At 39.8% G+C, this 17,020-nt stretch overlaps 1 protein-coding gene across 1 annotated transcript in view; it reads left to right on the forward strand.

Annotated features, from left to right (window-relative positions):
• PEPD (peptidase D) overlaps window positions 1–17,020 on the forward strand; it is a 145,718-nt gene that overhangs the window by 85,804 nt on the left and 42,894 nt on the right. Inside the window, exon 11 of the mRNA XM_067302497.1 lies at window positions 4,255–4,332. Within this exon, the coding sequence (XP_067158598.1) occupies window positions 4,255–4,332 (78 nt within the window). The remainder of the gene's footprint in view (window positions 1–4,254; window positions 4,333–17,020) is intronic.

Below are 17,020 nucleotides of genomic sequence, written 5' to 3' on the forward strand. Positions count from 1 at the left end.
TCGGTAGCAAGGCAGAGGGTGAACGCTTGCGACGGGAGGTGGGTGGGGAATCGCCAGCTCCGCAACCACCGCAGGCGCTTGGGGCAGCTGCTGTTGATAATGCAGCATCTCAGACTCAGGTTCAAATTTTCTCGAGAGATGTCTCAGATGACAGCTCTCACCAGATGATACCAGTGATTAAGAATAACATAGTCCAGTAAAATGTCTTTATCTGAGGATCATCATAAAGCTTTTGGGATGAGAATAGAGTAGTTATTAAATGTTTTTCTTTCTTTTCAGTATAACTTTTTTAAATTTCATCTTCTCTTAGATGAAAAAGTGGAGAGAAGGCTGTCAATGCTTCCTTCTGGATTCATTTTATTATTTAAATCATGATGGAAATAGTTTACTAGTTTAGTTCATGGTATACTAGTTTTTCTTTAGATGTTTTTAATGTATAGCTAATAGTTGCACTTTTTCTAATGCTGCTCCTGGACTTAATGCTGTTCCTAAAATATTGCTGATGGTCTTCCTCTTCCTTTTTGTTCTTCTCATTTGTTTTCAGAGTATTTCCTGACTTAAGATGTATTTTGGGGCCTTTTATCCCTTCCTAGCATTCTGAATCTCTTCCTACTGTTTGCATTCTCAGTGGTGATAATTTGCAGTTTTTCTTCTGCTTCATGCAATTCTTTTGGTAACAAGCATGTCTTTGGCACCCATTAGAGGCAAATTATTAAAGGAATAAAAATAGTGGCACAGAAATCTCATGGAGAATTTTTCAGTTTGGATGCCTGAAGGCAGACATCCAAATCCACATGTGTGGTCATTTGAAGTGCTGACCTTGAGGAAGTCAGCTCTGCACCCTGGCTGTAGCCTTCTAATGCAAGACCTTTTCACCATTGTTCCTTGTGAAGAAAAGGATTAACTCCTATGTGAAGACTCATTTGCTTTGCCAGTGGCTGGGGATTTCATTTAAATTGTTTTGAAGCCACCTTGAAAGTCTAGCTGAATCATTATGAACAATTTCTGGCTAGCTGTAACATTGAGCTTGTGGGTATACATCACTTCAGTGAAGCTTCTGTAACTTTGCTCTTAAAGCTTTTTTCTTGCCTTTGTCTTGGAGCAGTGGTAAAGACACCCCTGGGAGCGAGGTATGACTTGTACCTCTTGGCAGAAACAGGCTGGAGGGGTGTCCACATTAGTGTTTTAATTCAGGTTGATGACGCATTTCTGAAGTAGATCTCCCACTCATCCCTTTGGGTTATGCCATGGACTCGCTTCCTTTTGGATGAAAGGTGACTGGGAGAGCTCTCATGAACAAATGCTCCTGCTGTGCCTCGGTAGCTAGTGGGCATTCAGTCCATAGGACCTGCCTGGAGTGGTCCAAAGCAAACAGCTCCACCACCACCACTGCTCCCAACAGACATAAACCCCTGAAATGCTTGTGATGTGGATGCCAGGTCTTCAGCACCCCCTGCTTCTCTCTGTGGTACAATCCTGTTTATGCTACAGAGCCATGATTTGCATGAAGGATCAAGAGCCTCGTAATGCCAAGAAAAATTGTTTGCTTCTTAACATTTAAATAACAGTGGTGAAAAACAGGTCTTCATGCATCTTCCATAACAGTTGGTGCTGAACCTTACAGAAATATTTTGTAAACTAAAAACCTTTACATTAAAATGTGCTAAGGAAATCCCACATCTTTGGATTTGGAACATCTATTGTTGAAAACGTTTGTGCAGTACTCACATTTGAATATATGACTTATTTATGTGTCTGGTTTGATATGTGACACTAAGAGTTCCAGCATATAAGTAAACAAGTTATCTGCAAATACACTGGAGTAGAGTCAAACCCTTAAGCTTCATGAAAATTTTTGAAAAGTTTATCATAAATATATTCTTATGCTAATTTGCTTCTCATGCTTTATCCCCATTTTTAGAAAGAGATAAAGAACAGTATCTGCAGCTAAAATCCTGCTGACAAGCTGTTGTACTGCTTGCTTTCTGCATGCAAGGGTTCAGAGCAATGCGTGGCTGCTGGCAACCACTCCTGGGGAGACAGAGCTGCTGCTCTGCCTCGCGAAGGCCCGTCCCTGCTCTTTTGCCTTGATGTGGCTCAGTATGATGGCACATGGCATTTTTTCACTCATTTGTAGGGTTTTTTGTTTTCTTCCATTAAACGAAAAGGTTGTGGGTTCACAGTGCTGGTGGTCCAAAGCAGAGGTAGGAGTTGGAGCTGCTGCTGTCACCCCTGTGTGAAAGGAGACAGCTGGCACTGGGAACATGGTTCCTACTGTACACACAGCCTGACACAGAAAGCCTTTTCTTCTGATTGCTGTCTGTTGTCCTATATAGTACTTTTCTTCCAATTTCCTTGCCTAGAAAACTAAAATTGTGGCCAGAAGGAACTATTCCGCAAATGCCCAGGAGATAGGAACAGTCAGAATGAAGCTTGCTTGTGTCTTCCTCTTATATGCAAGTTTTATGGGACTGTTTTTAATTATCTGCACAACAGAGTAGGTTCTCAAATCAGGCATCTAGGAAATAAAAAGCAGTCAGCTAGCAGCCAGTTGTAAAAATGTCTTTAAGTCACCGGATCAGCATCACAAAACAAATCTATTACAGCCTTAATTATGTGTTTTTTTAATTCTTGACTTGACACCTTTTTACCTTTGATGTCCATATAATTAGAAAAAATACAGTTCTGTATCAGCACATCATTCCTACAATTGAGACGGTCTCCCACTGCCTTATTACATAGTGATTCTTATATACATAAAATACTTAGCAATAAAATGTTATTGCTTTGAAAATATTAACAGAATCCAGCCTTTTAGACTGAAAGCCTTCAGAAATTTAAGAAGGCATTTGCTTTCTTCTCCATAATCATTGCTTATGGAATTATTGTATCTGTATGAACAAATGATCAATTAAATATCCAATTGATCACAAGTACTTAATATATCTTGAAGGTAATCTCTTTTTGGATACAGTGCAGGTGTTTTACTGTTTTTCTAATTGCATGTATTAAAAGTCTAGTATGAGAAATACGTCAGGTGGCACGTTCACTTCGGATATGACAAAAGATTCACCGAAACTGAGCTTCCCATTGCTTTCAGCTAAAATATTAAGCTGTTCCTCCACCTCAGTTAAGAATCAAATTTGAGCAGAATGACCAACCCAGTTTTGATAAAAGATTAGATACAGATCAGCAAGTCAGCTTGAGGGATCAGAGAGATGCCACAGTATCCCTGTTCCAACACATGTATTTTTGGATATGGTTTAATTCTTTTAGCCTTTTGAAGAATAAAAGAGAGAGCATCTATCTGAGGGGAATAATAAAAGGAAAATCAGTAGAGCTTGAGATCTTTACCTGTCTTTTAAATGACATGTGATAGAACTAGAGGAATACCAGTAGACAAGAGAGGATGCCAAGACCAAATACAGGTCACTGAATGGATCACGGCATTTCAGAAGTGTTGAACGAGGGTCCATGCTTCTCTGGAGATGTTTTCCCATTCCTGTGAATCAGCAGTTTAGTTTGAATGGTTTCCAGGAATTGAAATCTTCCTTTATAATGTGAAGATGAATGGTTTTTTTCCACTTTAGTAAGAGGTAAAAATAAAGTGACAGTTATTGTGCTGGGTATTACTGCTGACATTATATACCGGGAATGCTCCCCCAACCGTGTGCTGTGTGTTCATTCCAACAGAGATCACATGTAGCCATGCCAGAGGTGAACTGGGACTTTTTGCTTGGACAGCTGAATTTTTCCAGGCCTAGTAACTCCTAGAGCATTTCAAACATATCATATTTTACTCCAATGGAAATTTGGGTTTTATGCTTTGTAATGTTTAACCTCAAACAGGGAAATGTATCACTTAGTAATTAAAAAAAAAAAAATCCGAAAGGAAGTAAATGGGTATAGGTTGAAAAATTGCTCTTATATCATTGCTTCCCTTAACACTGTCATCAATTTGGGAAGTGTTTTATGTGAACAGTGCTGATACCCTTCTGCAGAAGGGTCACATCTTGCAGACAGAATTGCAAAATGCCCAGTTGGTACCCACTTCTGCTGACCGAGATGCCAAATACACTATTACAGCCAATTCTGAGGAAGGTTCTGTGACAGTTTTCATAGGCTGCAAGATTTCATGCTTAATATATCTATGCACGGGTGATTATTTCACAAGTTACAATGTTCCTTCTCATGTTGTGTGTTTTGATGTTTCTTTTTCTGTTAATTCTTCTGTGTTTTCTTTTCACCTATCAGTGGGGAGAACTCCTCCGTTTTACACTATGGGCATGCTGGAGCCCCGAATGATAAGACTATTGAAGATGGAGACTTGTGGTAAGTAAACGATTAGAGTTTTTTTGACATTTTTGTTACATGACTACTAAATTTTAGTATGTACATTGTGTCTGCTTTTGAACTTAATAAGACAATGATTGCATAAAGATAGAAGTCTGAATCTTTAAAACAGCATGTAATTTTGGGTGCCAAGCTAGTCTTCTTTCCTCCAAAGGTCCTGTATGCCTGTATCTCCAGTTGAAAGGGAGAAAGAGATTGTTTTTAAACGCTGTGTTCAAGGGGCACTTAGAATATAGTGTAAGAAATTACTGTATTTTAAATATAAGGGCAATTGCAAAAATTGGGATCCAAGTTTGCATTTGAACTTCAGGTCCAAACCTCAGCTCTGATAGTTTGGTGGGGGAGTTGCTACTTTTTAAAGAATTGCATCAAATTGCAATATAGATGAGATCTTCCAAATACCTGTGTGTATCCAAGACACCCCAGCCTGAAAGTGGACTTTTTGAATGTGTGAGGAGATCACACCTTCTAGTGCTCTATATTGTGCCAAAGATTTCTAAAAATATTTTCCTTAGAGTTTAGTGTTGCTGTAACACGGTTGCAAATACCATAGACTTTTCTCCGTCTGTGTTACTTGTCTACATGCTTTGTGGTGTCATTGCAAATAAAAAACAGTGTGAGTAAAATCACCAGATACATTACTGTAAATTGAAAGACAAACCTAATTGTGTGGTGTGTAACATGGCAGAATATAGCTTTTGTACTTCAGCTCCCAAGACTTTGATCAAAAAAACTCTGCATTTGTAAAAGGACAGAGCTACTTTTGGATGAGTTAATCACAGACATTCAGTGAAGGATATGTATTAGATTACTCTTGTAACACTTCAAAAAAGGTGCAGGTGAATATTTTCACAGCTGCATGTAAAGACGTTGAGGAAAGCAAATGAGTATTATCATAGATAAGCCCAAAAGCTATTATGGGAAACAAATTGAATCTCAGAAGTAAAAAAAATATGCCTTGTTGGCTAATTTTCTGGGCACATCTGTAGGTATTGCAGAATGAAGTTACTGAATTACAGATAGGTCAATTCTTTCTAACAGTGTAAAAACTTTCTTAAAAGCTTCTTGTACAATAGTTTGTATTATCTTCGTCTGTGGTGAATAGGCTACTAAACCCATCAAATACTAATGTTAATTTATTGTAGTGCAGTAACTTTGACTTATGATCATGTTGCTTTAGAGTATATAGAATGCTATGAGTTCATTTTGATCAGGTAGGACATACGAACCCAATACTGTATTGGCTGTGGCATTTGATTTAATTTTGCTAAAAGACAGGGTGTAGCCTATAAGAAATAAAAGGGTATGAACCTGAGAGAAGATATGCCACAATGTATTATGATGTCCTGTATTTAAGTTAAGGCCTTTAAAGAGGGAGGGGAGTAAATACATACTTTTACTTATAATCTTATAATCATACTTATAATCAGCAGACAGCTGGAAGTCCTTCCTAAACCTTGGGAACACACACCAAGACTCTTTCACAGTCTTAGGTTTCCTGCTGTACTAGCAAGTCTTTTTTTCTTAAAAAAAAAAAAAAAAAGCTTGGATTTATTTGCCTCAGAGCTCTGAATGACAGAAAAGCATAATCTGCTAAGTACACTGGTTACTTCATCATTTCAAAACTAGTGTCCCAGTGAGTTGCAGCAAGCATCCTTTGTAGCTGTCTCAACAAGGAACACAAGGATTAACCTGGAGTGTGAAATATCCTCTTGCTGAAATGATCCAGCAGAGTCTTTGCCTTGATTAGATGAAGCTGGTCAAGTGTAGATTGGCTCTGGCAAATAAGCACTGAGATCAGTTTGCCCTAACCTGCTCTTTCCTAGCACGGGCACAGGATAACCTGTTCAGCCTGGTGGCGCTCGCTGAGGTGCCCGATCAGCCGCTGTTCAGAGAGCTGTGAGAGAGCTGGCCAGCCCCAGCACTCTCCTCCCAAAGCTTTGCTCTGCTAAAGCCCCTGGTTGCTTGAGGACCCAGTTCTTAAAAACGGCCTCATGGAAGCTGCGTTCCCTGCACACTTTCCACTTGCAGGAGCCTTTCTCGGGGACACCAGTCTGCCCTTGCCTCTTGCGCTGGCTGACACTCACTGCGCAGTCAGGCTTTGCTCCACGCCATTTTATGTGTGTTCTTTCAAAGTAGAGGGGGCAAGAAGTTATAAGAAAGTGTAACTTCATTTGTGTAGCAACAATTTAAAAATATACTACTTTTCAAACTTAAAAAAACAGTGTTTTGAAAAAAAATCTTGAGCTAACTTGCTGTAGCAGAATACAGATTATCACGAGGAACTTCCCGGGTGGTTTTGCTGTGTGCTTTTACAAATTTCTAATTTGGGTGTGGTGTGTGTGTATACATACAGAACAGGTTTATTAAAATGAGCAGGATGATAATTTATATGTATGTATTAGAGCTCATATATTTGACTCTCCATTAAACTTTTTAATAGCTGCTGGGAGCCCTCTGTTGGATAATCTTAGGAAGCCCTGAACATAAGAAAAAATGGCTTTACTTCTGGTGAAAAAGAGATAGAAGTCTTTAAAGGGTTATTTCTGCTTCTGCCAGTATTTTGGTATAAATTTAATTTATCAAGTCATATACTGGTACCTAATAGAATCAGAAGGTAGGGTATTTGGTATGATTTTTATTAAATTATTCAGTAGAATTTCATGTTTTTCTAGAGATTATTTAGTTCATATGAATAAGATTCAAGAGTTCTACAGAAATGTGCTGTTCAGTTCTGTTATGTATTAAACAGTGCACTGCAGTAAGTGCCGGTAAATAAGTCAACAAAGCACCTGAATATTAGAAAAATAAATTTGGAAGACTCATGCTTTGATTCTTTGAAACAATCAAGTGCATGCTTTATTTACTCTTTGAAGAATGTTTGTTATAAGGATTTGGTGGCATCAACAGGAAATTCTAGGCAAAAATACATGCGCTATTGCACTTTTGTTTTTTTGAGACTGTTACTCTGACTTCTCCTTATAGAACTGTGGCTCATTTAGAACAGCCTGATTTTATGACTTACATTTTTGAAAACTAATCTACATTAATTGGGTTTATTGCTTCTGTAAGAAACCAGTATGGCATTAAATCTCTGATATTTCCTCATAAACCACATTTTTACAGGTACAGGTTCTGCGCTAAAAAATCTCAGTGCAACACAAGGACTCTAAAGAGAATTTCTGATAATTCTTGCTAATGTGGATTGTCTTGCTAAGCAGGACTGTCACTTTCAGTTTATTAAATATTTAAAACAAAATAGCAAACTAACCCAAAGCTTTATAATTGACGTAAGAAGAAAACAGTATTTTTAAAGGGAAGTTTAGATACTTATGATATGTGCAAAGCACTTAACTGATACTAATATTAAATATAAATATTGCAATTACAGCAAAATTATTTATATAAATAATTCATGTACTGTAACATCTGTGTGTTGAACATGTAAATCAGTATGGACAATATGGTCTAAAAGCAACTCCTTTCCTAAGCAAGCATCTATTATCTCCATGGCCAAAAAGGTCACGCAAATGAATTGGTAGGCTGACCACCCTTATGAATCATAACTCTGCACACTCTGCTCTCTCATTTGGCATTACCTTTAAATAAAATCTTCTAATCAAAATGTTACAAATCTTTATTACAAATACAGCCTACAGTGAGAACCACGTAAAGCCAAGCTAAGCTACAAATACTGACTTTCTTTGGTCATCTTAAACTCATGACAGCTTGGATAGAAATTGAGTTTGAGGTTGAGATTCTCCACGTTATCTCAAGGTATTCCATTATGCATTTTGTGCAAAGATGCCTGCTGTTTCTGTAGCGAAGCTGTACTTGCATATGCGCTTTGGAAATGGGAGTCATAGGCAAAAGTGCTTGTCAGAGTTTGTAATCCCCTGCCAGAAAGTAACCCCGTCCCGTTGGCCAGGGCTTTTTGAAGCTCCCCCACCTCCCAACTCAGTTTGGGTAGCCAAAGATCTTTCAAAGCTTAGCGGGAAGTAGAAAGAAATGAAAAGTTATTCCTCAGGAAAAATAAAAAAATCAAGAAGCACAGATTTGCCTCCCTGCTATGGCTAAATCAAGTACGTAGGGCTTTTGGTTAGCAGACAGCATACACTGCATTGTCGGTTCTTCTTGGGCGAGTTTTCTGTGATCTCCCCTTCTGCAGCAATCCTGATTTTGTCCAAACTGGAGAAAGAGATTGATTCAGTGGTAAAAAGCCCTTAAGGGACACGGCAACCTCTGGATTCAACTCTCCTCAAAGTGATCCTTCAGTTTGGCTAGACCCTGGGAAGTATCTTCTGAGAGAAGCTCGGTCAAAGCTGGTGTGTTTCTGTGAAAAGCTTTGGTCTCAGCACAGCAGCATCTGCCTTCCAAAAACCTGTTTTCTCAAAAATGAAGCAAACAACTCGTGCCGAGTGCTCCCCGCTTCCAGCCCCCACCCCATGCTGCCGGCCACCGCATGAGACCCACGAGGGCTCTGGGGAAAAGCGAAAACCTGCCAGCAAAGGCGGTAGGTGCAGAGGGGGGAAGCGGGGGACAAGGGAGGAAGCACCTCTTTCACCTTTCTGGTTCAGTGCATTCTTCAAAGGCACTGTCAGAGGTGCTGAGCCTGAAATGGGCACCTCACACTGATTTTGAGAAGGTATTCAGGAAAATGGTAGTTTATTGCATTCGATTTGCTGCACGGCGGTTCGCAGGGCCTGCCTGTGCCGCCAAGCGCTCTCGTGGCCATGCTGAAAGCGCCGTGAGGCGATCGGGTTATTGCAATTGATCTGCGGGGTTCCTGCGACATCTGACAAATCGAAAACAGTTTTATGATCTTAAAATAAAGATTGATTCTTCATGATGAAGCTCGTGCTTAAGTAACAGAAATGTGAGAAAATAAACCTGACCCCAGATGTCAGTGAAATAGATATGGCTATTACCATTAGATAGCACTCTGCGTGCGTGAGCTGCGCTTCTGTGTCTTTTTACGGCTTCTGATCAATGTGTTGCGGTGAAAATCCAGCACTGAGTAAGCTGGCCTCACTGGCAGGTTTGCTGACCTTTAAGCACTTGATAACATTTCTTAGGATTAGTTGGTCCATTCTGGCTTTGCAAAATACTAAAAATAATTATATAGTCTGCTCAAGGTATTTGGTGTTTTTAATATTTTGAAATGCCCTCGTAAGTCAGGAGATGGACGAAGCCCTTGCCGATGAGCGGTGCAGTGCCTGCCCTGCCCACGCCGGCAGTGCCACTGTCAGAGCTGCGTGCGCCTTTGCCCAGGGCCCCAGGCTGCGCGCGGGGGCCTGGAGCTCGCCGCGTTGCTGGCGGCAGCAGAGCCCGCTGCACCGGGCGCCGGTCCTCCTGGAGCGGTTCCCGCAGTGTAATTTGTTAAGAGGGCTCGAGTGAAATCATAAATAATGGGAGCACGGCATCAACTGCTTATGAAGTGCAGCAGACCTCAAAGAGAGATACCATTAACCTTGTACTCACAGTGGACCTATCTATTATTTATAAAATAAAACTAACTTTAGAAGTTTAAATGGAAGCAGGTTGGATCTTCAGGTGATGTCTTTCATTTTATTTGACTGTTTCTTTTAAACACTTTCAGTCTTTAGCTTACAGATTTTAATGAAAGTGTTGGAAAGCATACAGTATCGTTGCAAGAGAAGGACATTTCCTGCCACAGTGCTACACTGCTGTTTCTAAGCCCTGCTGGTGATGTCAGGAAAACAAGTTTTGCTGCAGATAACTTCATTGCATTCAGCTACCAGAATTTTAGCACTAGAGAAATTTTATCAGTGCCACAAAATCAAATGCATCCTATCATAAAAGTATAATCGTATCATAATGCATCTATTTTAAATGTTTTAAATATGGCCTGGCTGTATTAAAAGGTGACTGTTATTTGCTTAGTCAAATTGCAGTCAAGAGAGTTGGGGATATGGAAAACAACCTGGTGTTGCAAAGAGATTTTACTGAAAAAATTCAACTCTGAATGATTTTTTTTCCTTAATATTCTAATGCCAATTTAAAGCATCAGAGTAATACTAACACCAGGGGCACTGAAATAGTGCTCTCTGGAACGAGATGGGATTGTCCCACATTTTGATATTGGCAATGAGTTGTACTTGCAAAAGGCAGCTTGCTTTAGAGGCAGAGCATCCATCCATCCATCCAAGAGCGTCATCCATATCGGTGGGTATAAGGTGTGTTCGACTCATGCTGTGCTAAAATGGGGTTTTCTTCCTTCTGCGTGGCACCTATATGGGCCTTTTAATAGTTTTTTTACTCTAACTTTTGGTGCTCTCATAAGATCCTATTTTAACTCTTGGGGCTCCTCCTCTTGTCATTTCAGAAGCTTTGTTGATCATGGGAATTTTTCTTGAGTGCAAGTATAGGTATATGAGAAAGGTTGATCTGGATGAAACAGAGAGGAAAGATGCTAAGTTTTCATGGCTTTTTGTTTTGTAATTTCTCCAAAGGTGAAGGACAATTTTCAGGCTTCCTGGAGTTGTTGGTCACTCCAAGGCATGTGAAGAATATTGCGAAAGGAAGTTGCTTGTTGAAAGAACTGGTTAAAGCACATTGTTCATTTTTATTCGTAAAGGCTAAGCCATCTAATTGGTAAAAGTATAAGCTACTTTACTAATTTTTTTGATCTAAAAGGATAGTATAGGGTTTTCTAGTATTGAAAGAATTGTCATTTTCTATACAAGCTATGAACATATACCTATTATATGCACACAATATGCATAGGCAGTATACATACTGCATTGAAACTAGAAGCATATTTTTCTTGATTTTTTATACAGTATTATTTGTAGAAAAATGCACTGTTCCCTTTTTTGCAGGAATGAGGAGTAAATATATAGTATAAAAGGACTTTTCATGAATATTGAGTAGCTATCATTTGAGTAAAATATTAAAAAGATTTTCAAATAGTCAACTAAAAGACTTAGATGAGCTGGAAAAAAAGGATACTACAAAATCAGATAAGAAGTTTGCTATGACTCTTTTTCAAAGTCTTTCAAACTCTCATGGTACTAATGCCAGCCTATTGGCATTAGTACAAGCTACCTTTGTCCAGATGGGGGCAATGTTGCATTAAAAAGCAGGAACTGACCAATCTTTTTGCATCAGATAACAGAAGTCCTCCCTTTTCCACTCCAAGTATTTCGCTGCTATTAAAACAATCTATCCTACAGAACCAAATATTGTATTTATTACTTCTTGAAAGCACTGCTTTTAAAATCATAGGATATTAATATGTCAGATGTAAATGCTCAACTATTTTATGTGGGTGAGACTAGTATTTTCATTTGGCCTTGTGTATTTTTTATGCATTTTGAAGTTTGCTATAATAATATGCAAAAATTGTGGTTTGCTTTAACCTTTCAGTCTGCAGTTTTGAAACAACTTGTTGTTAGTTATGGTTTTGTTTCTAATAATAATGTGAAGAAATACATTGCTACTACTTATTGGTTGATTGCAAAATCAACGGGCTGTCCATTTCTGAAATAACTCCTTTGGCTTGATTCCTCTGGTTTGATTAATGGCACATGTTTACCATTCTAAGCAAGCATAGGTATTTTTTCTTTTCTTGTACCTGTAGAATATGTAAATTTTATGCTAATCTAGAAAATTTGAATTTGATTAAAAAATAGAAAAATATATTTGCTAGAATTTTTATGGGAATAATTTTTCTCTAATTGTGTTCTATTTTTACTGGATAATCCAGGCTATGAAGTTGCATACTCTTAGAAATGTATAAGCTTTTTAACCAAAGCAGAGGTTGCTAAGTAATAGTGTGCATTTGCTGTAACAAATTTTAGCTTTCATTTAAGTGTTGTGTTATGGTCTGCCTCTTAATTTGATGCTTTCTGTACATTATAGTTTATATGCAACTTCTTTTTAATCATAGCCTGTGAATGAGTTTTATTTTTCATATTTTTACATCAGTGTTCCCAGCATAATCTGAAAAGAACTGAGAGTATGAAGCTGCTTTGCCTGCTGTTAAACTCATTTCACTAGGGTGTTCATCTCTCTAGATAAAATGAGCAAGATAAAACCTAGTGTTTTGTAATAGCAATTGATTTAATAATGATCACTTGCAAATGCTGTTTAGTGAAACAGAGTATTTGTGGTGGTCCTTGTTAATATGTGAATATGTAAAGGATTTAGAAATATTCTGACAGATGCTGCTTGTCTTGGATGGCTTCCAGCGACTGAGGCCTTTCTCTTTGCTCGTGGTGCGAGGAGCTCAGTTGTGTAGGTCAAAACACAATTTGGGAGGCAGCCTGCCTGGCTCTTGCTGATGTGTGGCTGGAAGGGAAGGTATGGTCAGTCTCCTGCACGCTCTGCATATCCCGCATGAACCAGGTGTAATTCCTAGTCCCTGCGGTCAGGGCAGCATTGGGACGTCTCCTGCGTCTGTTCGCAGAACCTCTCGTTACTGAAATGATGGAGAGCAGGGCCTCGGGAGGAGCCTCCTAATGTTACCTCTGGAGTGAATGCTGCTCCGTATTTACGCTGAGCCTATTTAGGTCTTTAAAGCAAGGATATTTCTCATTTCAGTTGTACGTCACAATACTATACTTTCATCTCGAGGTGCTGCTGTGAAGAGTAGATATATTTTCCTAATAGGAAAAAAGTGTTCTCCATGGCAAAACAGCATAACTTGCCTAGGGGATGGTCAGCCTCCTCTTCTGAAGCACTAGTTGGTACCTTCATTACTGGGCACTTCACTTGAACATTTGGCCCTGTATGTGGAACAGTCAGCAGCTTTTTTTTGTGTTCAGTTGTCTTCTGTAGAGTATTCTGAAACCTCTGCCTGATGGATTCCTTGGAAAACTGATAATTTGAGGGCTTTCTTGAAGAAGCTAAAAAACAATTACAAGGTGGCTAAAAATTAAATGAACATGTACTGTTGGACATTGGCCCAGTTTTTGTCATGAGAGAAGGTGGAAGTGTTAACCTCTTACTTACATGCACACACATGTGCGTGCGCGCACACACACAAGACAACTTGACAGTATTTACAGTAAGAATCAATAAGTAAAGGTCTGATGCTTCACCTACTCCTGTAATCTCCAGGGGTTGTTTAGCCGGCGTGGGGAACACAGGTCAAAGTGTCCAAAAATGGTTGCTGAAAGTTACATTTCCTAAGTCCAAACGTTAACGCCTAAGAATGGGGTCTGAATTACAAGTATCAAACTTCTACAGTTCAACGTGAGTAGGTGCCTTCCGCTTCTCATTAGTCATCTAGAAATTGACTGTTTAGTTAACCGCAAAACTGTAGTAACTTGGAAATGTAGCAGTATTGTTTTTATCCTCTGCTGGTATCTTGGATTCTGGTAAGAAGCTAATGAGGTTTGCTTTCCTCAGTTTCATTGAGAAGTGTTTAGCTGCCAATACAGGTTTCTCTTTGCAGACTTTCTTCCCTTCCCTGCAGCTCTGACATCCTTGCTCCTTTTTGGAGCGAGTCGGCCGGAGCAGCGAATCCCCCAGAAACGTCTTTTTCAATATGCAGGCTCAGACCAAATGGAAGCTGGTCAAAATGTTGGGTTTGCAGCCATCCGTGTTAGCTTGACTTTTCAGCAAAGAATTGTCTCTGCTAAAGGGAGTACTGTTGCTTATTAAACCATGCCAATTAAAAATGGATAATAATTAGGATAATAAAACCAGGAAAAAAAAATCATCCATTCAGCAAAAATACTAGTAAAACAGGTAACCTATTTGTCAGAACTTCAACTGGGGCGTTTCCCGATCTTTGGCATATTGCCTGCATGGGCCTTGCCGAGGTGTTAAGTAGGCAATACTGACATTTTGCTTTCTGCATCTTATAAAGCCTCCATTGCTACCTCAGTCCTTCTTCTAACCCAGCAACACTAGTTTAGTGTTCCCAATTCTTTATTTGAATACAGCACTTCTGTATTAGAGACGCTCTCCTGCTTTTGGAGATGACACTCAGAGGAGAATTTAGTTGTGAACAAGCTAATCAAGATTTTTTTTGGCTCTTTGCTCTGGCAAACTCTACATTTTTAATAAGGCACTGACGCAAACTGCGTAGGAGCAAAGGAGGGGTGATACTTGATCATTGAAATTGATTTATTTAATGCAAAAATATAAAGCTGTTTTCTTAGCTTTCTTCAACAGACAAATATTGTAAGCAAGGGATTCCTTCTCAACATATGTGTGAAAAGAATCAGAAACAGCACATAAAAATCTTACTAGAACAAGTGGTTTTTACTGAACCAGCTCTGAGCATCCAGCTCATTCTGGTGAATTGAGTGAGACTCGGATTTTCATATTCCACGAGATAGATAAATCTGAAGTTCTTGTACTTGGTTCAAGTTACTGTGAAAGAGGACACTCCCACATATTGTTGGTTTAGGAAACTATTTTTCCTCTGCAGCACACATGGAGGAGAAGAGGAGAAAGGCACACCTTCCCAAGTGACTTAAGGGCATACCACGGCACACCCATTTACTCCTACTAATCTCTCAGCACCAAGCTGCTGTGCTGCTCCTGTGAGCCATGGTTTCTCCGTTTCTGTTGTAGTGCGGGGAAAGCCTGGTCCATGCAGTGCAGGAACACCTAGAGGAGTGGGGATTTTTCGGTAATCCAGACACCTCGAATGTATGTTCCTGCTACAGTCCCTGAGGGATTCTGCAACTAGCATTATAGAAGTGTGGGCTTATAATCCTTTCTTCTTCAAAATTCAATATGGACAATTTTTTTGACCCTTTCCCTATCTGGGCAAAGCTTACTGGAGTATTTTGCCATTTTTTGTGAGAGAAAGTTGAGACAAGCTTCCTATTATCTGTAATAGCCTGGGAGGGCCTTTATTGAGAGATCATTATAAAAGGAACAAACACCAGAAAGACATGAAAAAGGTGGACAAGAAGAAAAGTGGCAAATGAGGACAAGCAGAAAAAATATGGGGCCACACTGTTACGTAACTCGTAGCTGGGTATGTATGATAAAGAATAGTCATGTAGGCATTTTGTGTCTGTATAACCGTGTTCACAGAATCACAGAATAGTCGAGGTTGGAAGGCACCTCTGGAGATCATCTGGTCCAACCCACCTGCTTAAGCAGGGTCACCTGGAACACATTGCTCAGGGCTGTGTCCAGACATCTCCAAGGATGGAGACTCCATTCCTCATGGCAACCTGTTCCAGTGCTCAGTCCTCACAGTACAAAAGCTTTTTCTTATATTCAGCATTACTTCTGTGGGCTAGATGATCTTCTTTTGAACAAGAGACTTAAGAAGCAAAAAGCCTGATATTTTCTTGTGAATCCCCATAACCTCATTTCCTACATAGCAAGTATTCTCTAACATTTCTCTAAGGCTGCCCTGAACTCCAAGGGTGTGAACAACAAAAAGCCGGCCTTAGCACCAGCAGGCTAAGCCTGCTGTCATGGCGGAGCAAGTAAAAGCTCTCTGCACCATGGCAAATGGGATCTGGTCAGAGCAAAGCACCTCCTCTAAAAAATCATACTGGGCAGGGTAGGACTTTACCCGAACCGTGTGCTGTGCTCGTTCTCTATTGGGGTTCGGGATGTTATCTTACTTGGTATTGCTTTTTCAATTGATAACTTTTAGCTCATTGGGGTGCCAGGAGATGAAAACACATGCGTCGCTTAACTCTCCATTTTCTTACTTCTGTTAACACTTATTGTAATTCATTCTTATGGTCTGCTGTTAAGCCACTCTATTTCCAAATCACTGGCCATTTCTAAAGATGTATCTGATAGAAATACTGATTCCTAGTTCCCTTCAGCTGAAACTGTCTTAGAAATATTTAACCAAACAAACTAATAGTGAGATTTTGTTAGCACATGAATGCTTGAACTGCTGCATGCAGTCTAAGGAACAAAGCTCTCCCTATGTGAACTGGGAGCAGACTATGACCAGTTCACACAGTATAAAATCTCCAGCTGGGGCTGACTTGCTCTTGGTGCGATAAGAGGAGGGAAAGGTTGTGTATACCTTTATTCCTCTTATCCTGGGACTGCGCTGGCACCAGTTCATCTCCTAGTGCATCTGTGTGGCTGCTCAGAAGGGTATTGGTTGATAATGGCTGGAAACAGTAAAACCTCAGTAAACGTCCAGCTGAGTAAAGTACATCAGTATTCGTACCTATTTACCTTTAACCCGAGGTACTAGGAGGGCATAGTAAGATATGGGGATATCGGTTTGGTAATTGCTAGTCTTGCAAAGCTGCTCGGAGGAAGGGAAGGCCGAGTTCTGCGAAGAGATGCGGGAAGGAAAGAGCAGGCAGGGTGAAATGCGGCAGGGCCCCAGGCGGGAGTGAGCAGGGCCAGCTCTTAACCCCAGTGGAAACTACATGGATTTCATAGCTGTGATAGATAGCTCTGTAGTGTTAACAATAGCGAAGAAGAAAAATTGTTTTTATAGCTATCATGATGTGATCCAATTCTGAATACACACACAAAGCAGATCTGTAGAGCAGGAAGGTGACAGTTTTATGTGTTAGCTTTTGGGAGTAGCTTTCGGCTTTCAGAGGAATGCCTGTGAGAGCTTGTCTCTGGGTTGGGTTGCATATTGGATCGCTAACGATTCGTACACATGGCTCAGATACCCCAAATAAAGTATTGCTTCCCGTTGTGATATTGGCCATAATTTGCTTCAATGCCTGGCAGTTTCAAA

This window comes from Apteryx mantelli, chromosome 10 (assembly GCF_036417845.1).
Source record: "Apteryx mantelli isolate bAptMan1 chromosome 10, bAptMan1.hap1, whole genome shotgun sequence".
In the NCBI taxonomy this organism is placed as follows: domain Eukaryota; kingdom Metazoa; phylum Chordata; class Aves; order Apterygiformes; family Apterygidae; genus Apteryx; species Apteryx mantelli.